The sequence below is a fragment of the Ipomoea nil genome, unplaced genomic scaffold (assembly GCF_001879475.1).
Source record: "Ipomoea nil cultivar Tokyo-kokei standard unplaced genomic scaffold, Asagao_1.1 scaffold0688, whole genome shotgun sequence".
Lineage (NCBI taxonomy): Eukaryota > Viridiplantae > Streptophyta > Magnoliopsida > Solanales > Convolvulaceae > Ipomoea > Ipomoea nil.
In genome coordinates this window covers 5374765-5386510 of record NW_017617116.1, presented here as the reverse complement: position 1 = coordinate 5386510, position 11746 = coordinate 5374765, and the positions used below count along the sequence as shown (strand labels likewise).

Sequence of the window (11746 nt, the reverse complement as noted above, 5' to 3'; positions counted from 1 at the left end):
GTGCACCATGCATAGTGCACATGGTTGTAAAAACGACGTCGTTTTGACGTCCGACTTAAAAACAAAAATCAGAATTGCATAACTACACATCCATAACTTCATAACTATACATCCAGCATTGCATAACTACACATCCATAACTTCATAACTATAAATCCAGAATTGCATAACTACACATCCATAACTTCATAATTATAAATCCAGAATTGCATAACTATACATCCATAACTTCATAACTATACATTCAGAATTGCATAACTACACATCCATAACTTCATAACTATAAATCCAGAATTGCATAACAACACATCCATAACTTTATAACTATACATTCAGGATTGCATGCAGAATTACACATCCATAACTTCATAACTATACATTTAGAATTGCATAACTACACGTCCATAACTTCATAACTATACATTCAGAAATTATAACTTCATAAGAATACATTCAGAATTACATGCATAATTACACATCCATAACTTCATAACTATAAATCCAGAATTGCATACTACACATCCATAGTTTCATAACTATAAATCCAGAATGTGAAATTATAAAATTATGAACATATGTTTACGTAACTAACAGCAATTAAAAATGTTTTTTTAAAAAAAAAAAAATTATTTAAGTAAAACGACACTGTTTTTGCATCCGTGTGCACCGACAAATTATGTTGTGCATCCGTGTGCACCATGCATGGTGCATACGGATGCAAAAATGACGTCGTTTTATTAAAAACGCACGTCCCACTTTTTTAAAAAAAATCAGTTTCGATTCCCAGCAACAGCATTATGTTGTGCATAATTTGAACTATATATCCATAATCAATGAACTAAAATTCCAGAATCAATGAACTAAAAATCCAGAATCTATGAACTAAAAATACAGAACGAATGAACTAAATATCCATAATGAATGAACTAAATATCCAGCATGAATGAAAAAAAAAATCAGTTTCAATTTACGTCTAAATATCCAGAATCAATGAACTAAAAATCCAGAATCTATGAACTAAAAATCCAGAATGAATGAACAACATAATGCTGTTGAGGAGAATCGAAACTAATTTTTTTCAAATGGGACGCACATTTTTAGTCAAAACGACGTCGTTTTAACATCCGTATGCACCATGCACGGTGTACACAGATGCACACCATAACGTTCCGTGTGCACCATGCATGGTTCACATGGATGCACAACGTAATTTGCCCAAAGATGATAATTGGGTTTGAGGGAACATAAATATTGGGCCATTATTAAAAAATAAATATTGGGCCACTCTTTAGTAATCACTGGGCCAGTCTTTATTGGGCCATCTGAATGCCGGATAGGAAAGTAGAGTATTTTTCTTCACACATTTTATTTATTCCCAATTCCACTTTAACGAATGTGTTCCTTCAGCTACAGGCCTACTTGACCCACTCTCATTGCGTCGTCTCTCTCGCTTTGCTCAACCCTTGAAAACCCCACTGCACTCTCGACGGCCGGCGCAAACGCCTTTTCTCCGGTGAGTCCGCGCGCGCGCACACACACTTATTACCTCTTTCTCTCGGTTTGTTGAAATGAAAATTTTTACATATGTGAAATGAGGTCAGGGGATTAGGTTTTTTGGGGGCGGTGTTTAAGCTCGTCATTATTGGAAATTAGTTGGTGTTATTTTTTAGCCATGTCGCTGTTCTATAACCCCTGATTTGTTGTGAGAGCGAACTCGCAATGTAAACATGAATATGGTGAATTGGGATTTAGAGAGTTGAGAACGCCTTTGAATGCTAGAGTGGGCGTGCCTAACCTAGAACTCAGCTGTATTTATGTAAATTTTGTGTGGTTTCTAGCTGACTGAGTGTGTTTCTCTGCTTTGAATTCACCCTGTTTAATGGGAAACCTGAACTGCATATGTGCTGGATTGGATTACTTGACTGTATATTCAACAAATCTTAGTCATCGAAGAAGTTGGGATGTTGGACCAGATGGAGCAAAGTATGGCTCTCCCCAGTCCGAGGGGAAATTAGTCTCTTTTGGAGATTATGATGAGGGATCCAAGCATCTTAGTTATGTTATTGGTTCCCTTCTTATGTAATGGGGCCTTTAGGATGAAGAAGTTGCGCCATATGTTTTTGTGCTTTTGTGGGTGATATGTACACTAGGTTTATTGATTTTCTTTGAATGATCATGGACCTACATGTAAATGCAAGATTCTATGGATTATGGAAATTAAAATTTGTTCTTAGAATGATGTTCTTTGTCTCACATCTCACAATTCCAGGATTGAAATTTGAGTGGATACTGAAGTAAAGGGCAGCAAAATGTCTAGAAAAGGATTGATGGAGCAGGATCTAAGTAAGTTAGATGTAACACAGCTACATCCACTATCACCTGAGGTGATCTCTCGTCAGGCAACAATAAACATTGGTAAGTTCATTGCAGTTTGAAACTGCAAGCATCATATTGCCCTGCATACATAGTTATGTGTATATTTTGCAAGCAGGCAAGCGCTTGCTATTGTCATGCATTCAATACTAAGTTCAATTTTCTATTTTCAGGCACCATTGGTCATGTGGCCCATGGGAAGTCAACAGTTGTAAAAGCCATATCCGGTGTCCAGGTTTGTCACAATATGTTGAGTTTGTACATATAAGTGCTTAGGCAGTTTGGCTTTGAGAAGCCTTATTTTCTGTGTAGTCTGTAGTCACTCTTACTTGGATACAATTAAGTATGAAGCTTGGTTAAAGAATAACCAAGTAGTGCTGCTAGTCTTTCTGTTTGAAGCCATAAAAATGTAGTTCCCTAGGAGAATGATTAATATATACATATAAAACTTCTATTATGTTGGGAAAAAAGCGTTTTAGAATGGTTATTTCAGTGTATATGCAATGCTTGTGTGTGCTGAGTTGTCTCATCTGAAGCAAATCTATACTTGCTCGTTGGACTGACTTCAATTTTTTCATATTCTTTGTTAATGATGTAGTAGTTTTATATAGAAAGAATAGTTGTTAGAAAAGATAGTTGAAAATTTTGGTAATATAGCTTGTTTTTGCAGACTGTTCGTTTTAAAAATGAGCTTGAACGTAATATTACAATTAAGCTTGGATATGCCAATGCAAAGATATATAAATGTGAAGAGGACCGTTGCCCTAGACCTATGTGCTACAAGTAAGTTTCTGAATGGGAAGGTAGGCCGTCTTGTTGATTCAGTCTAGTAGTTTCACTGTTACATACAATATCATTTTGTAGGGCATATGGAAGTGGAAAAGAAGATAGTCCTATGTGCGATGTGCCTGGTTTTGAGAACTGCAGGATGAAGTTGCTGAGGCATGTGTCATTCGTTGATTGCCCAGTAAGCTCCTAACAGAATATCCCATGGGATTCTTTCTTTTTATAATTGGTTTTTCATCATTATCCAATTGCCTCATTGCTCCACAACCTTGTACCCTTTAACTTTGCTAATTAAGTATTCTTATCTGTCAATCTTTTAATGCAAATCATTTTCTTTGGTCTGATCCCTAACATATGTCCGAAATAGAGCATGAATTTTCAATCAACGTCCATTGCATGAAACTAAGGAAGTGTCAATATTTGTTTGTCCTTTCAACAGTTGTGCCTGCTTTTCTACATCAAGTGTTTCATCCATCACAATGCATTATCAGATATAAAATGACAATCTTTCTTTTTCTTCCTTTCTTGTAGGGCCATGATATTCTCATGGCTACTATGCTTAATGGAGCGGCAATCATGGATGGAGCTTTACTTCTAATTGCTGCCAATGAGAGCTGTCCTCAGCCTCAGACTTCGGAACACTTAGCTGCTGTTGAAATTATGCGCCTCCAACATATAATCATTCTTCAGAACAAGGTTGATCTAGTGCAGGAAAATGTTGCCATCAACCAGCATGAGGCCATTCAGAATTTCATTAAGGTTAGTGGGTTTAACTGAGGTCGTCTAGGTTCCTCTACTAGATCATATTCAGGAGTACCAAACCATATTAATTGTATTTTTCAGGGCACAGTTGCTGATGGTGCACCAGTGGTACCTATATCTGCTCAATTGAAGTATAACATTGATGTTGTGTGCGAATATATTGTGAAGAAAATCCCCATTCCAGAACGGAACTTCACTTCAGCACCAAACATGATTGTTATCCGTTCTTTTGATGTTAATAAACCTGGTTTTGAAGTTGATGAAATCAGAGGTGGCGTAGCTGGTGGCAGTATCTTGAAGGTATGCTTGTTATTTTGAAGTCTTTAAGTAAGTTGTAGATTTGTGAAGTAATCACTGATTAAGAATCTGACTTTCCTTTCTGTTATTTGGTGTTCTCACTGTAGTTACTAATGGTCTTGACTAATTTATAGACATGTTGGATTTCCATGGGAATTATACTGGATTAGTGATTCAAGGATATTCAATTCATTGTGCAGGGTGTTTTGAAGGTTAATCAAAAAATTGAGGTTCGTCCTGGTATCGTTGTCAAGGATGAGAATGGAAACATCAAATGCACACCTATATACTCTAGGATAGTTTCATTGTATGCTGAGCAGAATGAACTCCAGTTTGCTGTGCCTGGAGGCTTAATTGGAGTTGGCACAACCATGGACCCCACACTGACACGTGCTGATCGATTGGTGGGACAAGTCCTTGGTGAGGTTGGGTCACTTCCAGACATTTATAGTGAGCTAGAGGTAAAGGGTAGTTCCTTGCAATGTTTTTCCTATACTTGTATCAGTTGTTTTCTAAGTTCACTTGGTTTGGCGTCGAACCCAATATGTGTTTTTTACCTTCACCCTCATTTACCAATATATTTTTGTCTCCTTTACTGCAGGTGAATTTCTTTCTGTTGCGACGCCTTTTGGGTGTCAGAACAAAAGACACAGAAAAGCAGGGCAAGGTGACCAAGTTGACAAAGGGAGAAATACTAATGTTGAATATAGGATCTATGTCAACTGGGGCCCGTGTCGTTGCTGTCAAGAATGTGTTTGCAAAACTTCAGTTGACATCTCCTGTGTGCACCAGCAAAGGTGAGAAAATTGCTCTCAGTCGGAGAATTGAGAAGCATTGGCGACTTATTGGTTGGGGCCAAATTCAAGCCGGAATTACTCTTGATGTCCCCTCTGCCCCATTCGAGTGATGTAAGTCAACATTTTTGGAGAACTTGTGAATCTACAAAAGACTTGAGAGATTAAAACATGGGAGGACAAGAAACTCTGTTGGAAACAACAAAAAAAGAAAAGTCGGTAGAGGAGATATTGATCATTTTGAATTTTGAATACTAAATCACACTATATTGTCTGTGTTGTTTTTTCCCAATTATATTTTTCTTTTTCTACTCAACATATTTGCCTTGTTGGAGTGTTCTGTATGTTGTAATTCATTAGTCTTTTGTGGATGTCAATTTCATCATATTGAAGCAATGTCCGTTTACCTCCATTTTGATTTGATTATAATATTATATACGTACTGAGGTTGCTTGGTTTTATATATGTTGATAACACAGTTGTTTATGGTCACTTATTGTGAAAACTAATGTGATTACAGTTTTAATGTTTAAGTTTAACAAAACTGTGTCATGTTTTGATTTTGGCCTTAACATGTGGGATTGCACCTCCTCCTTGCGGGAGTGTATCCTGTCGCCTGTCGGAGATACAATCACATGCTCTTTGAGTGTGAACCAAATATGGATATTGGGAAGTGTTGAAAGTGGTTGCACCGTTTTATCAACTTCCCACTGAACCCTTTCATGTCCTTGCCCTCAGACATATCACATGCTAACACAAACATAAAATATGTTAAAGTGTAGACACATAACATGTTAACCAACATATTCTGTGTTTGCAGTTAACAATTTATGTATTTGTAGTTAACGTGTTATATGCATGTAATTATTATATTATGTGCTTTTAATTTGTTTACATGTACATAAATTATTAACTGCATATACAAAATGTATTGATTTTTGGACCAAATTTCACAATACAATATGTCAATATGAACCCTGGTCCATGGTATAACAATCACCACTGAAAATTATGGAATTTTCGACCACCTAAAAGTGATCTTAAATCAAGTCGAAAGCAAAAAGTGACCGGAAATAACAACAAAGGTTTTTCCGAATTCCAAAAGTGATCAGAACAAGGCTTTTGACTTGATTTAAGATCACTTTCAAGTTATCAAAAATTTTATAATTTCCAGAAGTAAATTTATAATTTGCTCATTGTACTTTAGTTCGACAGAATAGTATAATAATTTATAACTTGCCCCTTGTACTTTAGTTCGACAAAATAGTAAAATGATAAATCATTTCAAAAAAAAAAAAGAAGATAAATCACGATAATTTTAACCATTAGGTAAAAGGATGAGTGGGTTGTGCACCGACTGAGGCTTTGTATGTGGTCCCAAAACAGGTATTTAATAAGCAAATTTCCAAAAAGCTTTTTGGTGGCATTTAAAAAGTAGAGTGTCCTTTATGATGGAGTTGAGTTTGCATTAGATTTCCTATCCGTCACCTAAACTTACTGTTACTCAGCAGTCAGCAATCAGCACACCCTCTCTCCTTGTGTTGTTACTTGTTGGGGTCCTCTTCGCAATCATACGTCTCTTTCTCATGTAATCTCTCTCACACACACAATCTCTAATTTTTATTACTTTTTTTTTTTAGTGACTCTATTACATTGTAGTATCTGTTCAAACATACTTTCTCAACCTAATGAAACACACAGAGTTAACAACGCCTCCACTGAAACTCAATCTCATGACATCCCATATAAGAGAGGTCACTACATGCCATCTGAACACAAGGTAATTGTAATAGGAAATTGTATTTCTTTTTTTTTTCACCCCCAAGTTGTAAATCTCACTTGAAATGACACTCGGTTTTTTAGTTGAAGATTTGATATTGAATAGCTTTACTAGGTAAGCCTTTAAGCAGGATTTGCGAGAAATAGTGAAATATCCACTTGAGGTGTCACTATTTAACTAGTTGTAAGCTCAAATAATCAAATGGGATGCTCCAAATTTTAGCTACAACCAATAAGAGCATCCCAACAAATTATATCATGGACCAGGGTCTACCTTACATTGTAAACTCTAGTTCAAAAATGACCTTCAGGCTCTATATCTATAATTGACACATTTTGTACCTATAGTTGATAGTTTATGTACTTGTAACTATCATATTATGTGTCAGCAATTATCAATTTAGATTTTACATTTATAGTTGACATATTATGTACATGCAATTGATAGTTTATGTACCTGTAACTATTATATTATGTGTCAACAAGTATCAAGTTATTTGTTTACATATACAAAAACTGTTAACGATAAGTACATAATGTATTAATTAAAGGTACATAATTTTTGTATAGTCCATGCCTCCATGGTATAACAATTGAAGCATCCCCATTTAGTTGTTTTTATTGATTTTTTGTGGAGCCTAAGATGATGTGAAGGAAAGAGAGTATAGAAGAGAGAAATAAGTCAAGTTTCCACGTTGGCAACACGCCAACACTTATGCGCCCAGCATGGCGTGTGAGACTTTTTTTTTTTTTTTTTTTTTGCTTTTCTTTTTTCTCTTCTCCTTCCCTTTTTTCTCTCCTACTTGACTTACAAAAATTAAGAAAAAATGTAAACTAATGAGCTTGCTCTAACATGGCACCATACCCGAATGCAAAGAGCCAATCAAATAGTGAATTAGTGATATCAATGTGGGATCTATCTCGTTCGGAGAATAATAAATTTAATTTGTTTTTTTTTTTTTTTGAATCATTCCTAGTGTGTAAACTCATAGAACAAGCACACCCGCACACCCTTAGATTTTTTTTTAATTTTTTTTATTTTTGGAATAAGGTTCGAATTTACCACTAAATGCAATTAGACCACTGAACACTCCAAAAAAAAAAAAAAAAAACATACCCTTAGTTTTTTTTTTTTTTTTTTTTTTTTTTTACCATTCCTAGTGTAAACTATGCCACAACTATGCCACTCGACCGCATAAACTTGAGATTTTTGAGTTTTTGGCCTCCATAACATTAGTGATTATACTATTAGAGGCTAACTAGCATGTTGAGTTGGTGTAGTGTAGCATCAATAATGACAGGTGTGGCCATCATAGTCATCTCCCATGCAGTTTACAGCAATCACCAGAGAATCCCAAGCCCATGCATCAGTTTGCCCATTTCACACACAGAAAGAGATTAATATAAGTGATTATCAAATTTTAATGACAGATAGATCTGAGATGCAGAAAGGAACAATTTCCCATCTAGGTGTTGACAAAAAGGAACAGATGTGAGTTTGGAACCCAAAAAAAAAAAGCATGAAAATGCTAGTTAAGCAAAAGCTAGCTTTCCATCACACTATCTTTGGCTTATTTGCACCCTTGATCTTGACCTCTCTACCAAACATGTGCTTTGACATTTCACTCAAACTGCTCACCATTTGTTTCCTTTTGCTCTTTGCCACTAAAATTTTCATTTTTAGTTTTAATAATAATATTTAATTGTATGTGCATCATCCTTGCACATGAGCTGAGGGCTCTTTCTTTATGATTTGTTTTGGCTTTTGGCCAGCTAAAAGTGTGGCACAGCCATTAGAGATACCCCTAGATAGAGACATGAGGATGTGAAGGGATCCACTACATCTTTAATTTTAGTACTCTTCTACTACTACTACTACAAATTAATGCCCATGCACAAAACCATGAAACATACCAACTCAATTATGAATCCAACAACCCCTTATAAGGTTGACTCGGGCACAGCTTAACTGGTTGACACCTTTGCTGGCAATCGTAGTGTGCAAGTTCAAATTCTACCGAAAAGAGTGTTACGAATATGTTTCATTGTGGGTACTGGTCTACAAGTATTTTAGGAATTGAAGCCGACGGTGAGACATATTTCAGTAATTTCACGATTTACTCCTTTGTAAAGACTTGAGGAGAAATGAGGCCGGTCGAGTTTGAGGTGCAAACCTTTTAGGATTCCTTAGGTTTATACAATAAAAAAAATTGCTAAGCACCTTGTGCTTGGATGACACCTGGGTTGGACTCCTACAAGAGAGGTTGTGAGTTCGAGCCTCAGTGGAGGCGTTATTGAAAATTTGTGCTTCAGTAGATTGAGAAAGTAGTTATGAACAGACACTACATTGTAATAGAGTCAGTAGCATTCGAAAATAGCCATCCATAATTCAAGGTCAAATTAAAGCAACATTGTCATTGGCAAAATGAACAATTATTCTTATTGATGATAATGTTGCTATGAGCAAATTACATAACTGGATTGGATCATCACATCCAAGAATCAGGTGGTTATGGAAACAGACATGAACTCCATGAATGGAATCCAAACCCAGTGTTGACAGTAAAAGAAAGATGAAATAGACATAAATATCAACTTAGGGAGGGAGGGAAAGGTTACTGAACATTGTCAAACAAGGATAATAATAATAATAAACACATTTTAAAGAAGAGGATTAAATTTTAAAAAATTTCTATAGTGATTTACTCCATTGGGGCAAAGCCATTGTTCTAGCTTCTGACAGTCAACAAAGAAGGAATGGCAGCCAAGTTGGGAGTTGTGTTCTTGTTTGAAGCTTCTGTTTTCCCAGTAGATGGCTTGCTGGTAAAAGCTCTGATTGGACTTGCAAGTGCCCATCCCCAGTTCTTGCTCCTTCCATGATGATCCACAGATGCAGGTGGGATTGTAGGATTATTTGTGGCCTTATTCTCTTCAGAAGAAACCCAATCTGATGAGGAAGATGAAGAAGATGCAATGATCATGAAGCCACTGAAAATCCCTCCACATTTCACTCTTTCCCTGATGCAATCTTGGCCAGAAGCCCCACTGTTCCTGTGTTGAACAGAAGGGGGAGCTTTGGGCTTCCCTTCTCTCTGAGACTCAACTCTTCTTAGAGTGCAGTCCCCAAAACCAGTTGAGATTCTCTCAAAGAACTCCCCTGAGAAGCTCCTGCTCCCACACCCAACAGATCTGGACCTTGACACCTTTCTCTCATGGCTACTCTGATCAGACCTCTCATTCTCCTCCACCACTGCAAAGCTCTCTCTTTTCTTGTCTCTCACCACCATTGAACCATTCCCAGAGGCAGATGATGAGGGAAAGCTGGCATCTTTAATGCTTGCAGGCTTCTCAATTTTCTTGGATGCTGAGTAGTAGAGGAATGACCAGAAACCCCTTTTCCTAGGGCTAATATCATCTCCATTATCATTCTCATCTCCTTCCAAGAAACCCATCCTGTTTCTTGGAGTGGTTGCAGACTTGCTTCTCTTGAACACAGTAGCAGAAGAAGAAGACTCGCCATTGTTATTGCTCTTCTTCTTCCTCCTCTGAAAGGGTATTCTGGGTTTCCTGGCAGCAGACTCAAACTGATGATGATGATCACCCTCACCGGCCTTGTTGGCCGTCTGAACAGGCTGAGATGAAGCAGTAGCACCGCCGCCGCCGCCGGCGGCCATTCCGCCGCCAAGCTCAGATCTAACAGAAGGGGTGGAAGAGGAAGAAGAAGAAGAGGGGAAAATGGCTGAAGGGAAAGAGGAAGAAACCAACTTCCCAAGCTTTTCTTGAAGACAAAGCGCACAAACCCCTCCCGGGCTGCTGTTCTTGTACGGATGATTCGCACACTGCATGCTACCATCGCCCATGTCTTCCTGAATCCCTTCCATTATCACCATATTTCCACCCACGCGCCACCGTACAAATGCAGAATAATGTATGTAAAGTTTGTTACTTTAATTTATACAGCAGGCTAGCATATATTGGGCTTCAATGGCGGAGTGGGAAGAAGAGAGTGGGGGAAACAAATAGTCAAAGGAAGTGTTAAATGAAGGGTGGAATGAAAACAAGATGGCATTGAAGAATCCATCAAGCACAGGCAGAGATGAGAGATGGTAGTCCCCAGGAGCACGTGGAAACCTGACTTGCCTATATTATTAACGGAGTTTGGTCCCGTTTACTTCTCATTATGGAAATTTATTGCATCAATATAAATGCACCTTTGGGCTCCAACTCACCACTAACATAGAATTCTTGTCCGCACGGACTTAACTCAATATTTGAGATCAAGATCAATGTTCGAATTTTATTATGTTTAAACACTGGTAGCGATAGTGTACAGATTATGTTCAAAGTGAGCAAATTCAACTGGTATTTGGCCATGTTTGATCCATTGAGTCATCTTTATTCACATCCTCCCAAATGTTTTGCCGAGCTACAGTGTGAAGAGCCCTTAGGGTTAGGGATTCAACATTTCGGGAGAAGTTGGTCAGAGAATTGTTTCTAAGTGTGACCTCAGTCAAATTGGTCAACAAATTTTTACGTGAGTTTGCGTCCTTACACTTTTTTATCGATTTGGCTTACAATGTGGGTTTCACCCAGTGCACGCTTTTACCTAGCAACTGCGAACTTATGTAGGGGCTTAACCGTTCTTTTCTTAGTGTCAAATACAAACAACAAAGACTAGTTTATGATCATTTGCCTATTAGAGTTAGTTACAAGGCGAGCTTCACTTAGTACTAGATAGTAATTGCGGAGCATTATATATAAAGTCTTAACGTATGTCTTCTATGGTGTCTTCTATGTCTTCTAAGTTAGTTTACTTCTTTATAGTCATTTGCCAGCTAAAATCACAATGTGAACTTCACTTAATATACACTTTTATATAGTAGTTGCAGACTTTATGTAAGGTCTTAATGTACTATAATGTCAAATACAAACAACCTAAATTAATTAATTTTTTT

The 11746-nt window shown here is 37.2% G+C and overlaps 2 protein-coding genes across 2 annotated transcripts; one reads left to right on the top strand and one right to left on the bottom strand.

Moving 5' to 3' along the window:
- The first annotated feature begins 1390 nt into the window (after positions 1 to 1390).
- LOC109176078 (eukaryotic translation initiation factor 2 subunit gamma-like) lies at positions 1391 to 5418 on the top strand. The gene is made up of 9 exons (XM_019325500.1): positions 1391 to 1513; positions 2270 to 2415; positions 2547 to 2608; positions 3044 to 3156; positions 3238 to 3340; positions 3691 to 3918; positions 4003 to 4221; positions 4419 to 4679; positions 4820 to 5418. Exons 2-9 carry the CDS (start codon positions 2310 to 2312, stop codon positions 5123 to 5125), a joined length of 1398 nt encoding a protein of 465 aa, XP_019181045.1. The 5' UTR covers positions 1391 to 1513; positions 2270 to 2309; the 3' UTR covers positions 5126 to 5418.
- A 3787-nt stretch (positions 5419 to 9205) lies between these two features.
- Positions 9206 to 10896, bottom strand: LOC109176080. The gene has a single exon (XM_019325502.1). The coding sequence runs from the start codon at positions 10679 to 10681 to the stop codon at positions 9521 to 9523; it is 1161 nt and encodes a 386-aa protein (XP_019181047.1). The 5' UTR covers positions 10682 to 10896; the 3' UTR covers positions 9206 to 9520.
- Between the last annotated feature and the right edge of the window lie 850 nt (positions 10897 to 11746).

Excerpts from the sequence above, each read along its gene's own strand:
- LOC109176078 (XM_019325500.1), top strand. The coding sequence starts at position 2,310 with ATGTCTAGAAAAGGATTGATGGAGCAGGATCTAAGTAAGTTAGATGTA. Across the intron at positions 4,222-4,418 it reads CTGGTGGCAGTATCTTGAAG|GGTGTTTTGAAGGTTAATCA; the intron begins GTATGCTTGTTA and ends TTCATTGTGCAG. Across the intron at positions 4,680-4,819 it reads ACATTTATAGTGAGCTAGAG|GTGAATTTCTTTCTGTTGCG; the intron begins GTAAAGGGTAGT and ends CCTTTACTGCAG.
- LOC109176080 (XM_019325502.1), bottom strand. The coding sequence starts at position 10,681 with ATGGTGATAATGGAAGGGATTCAGGAAGACATGGGCGATGGTAGCATG.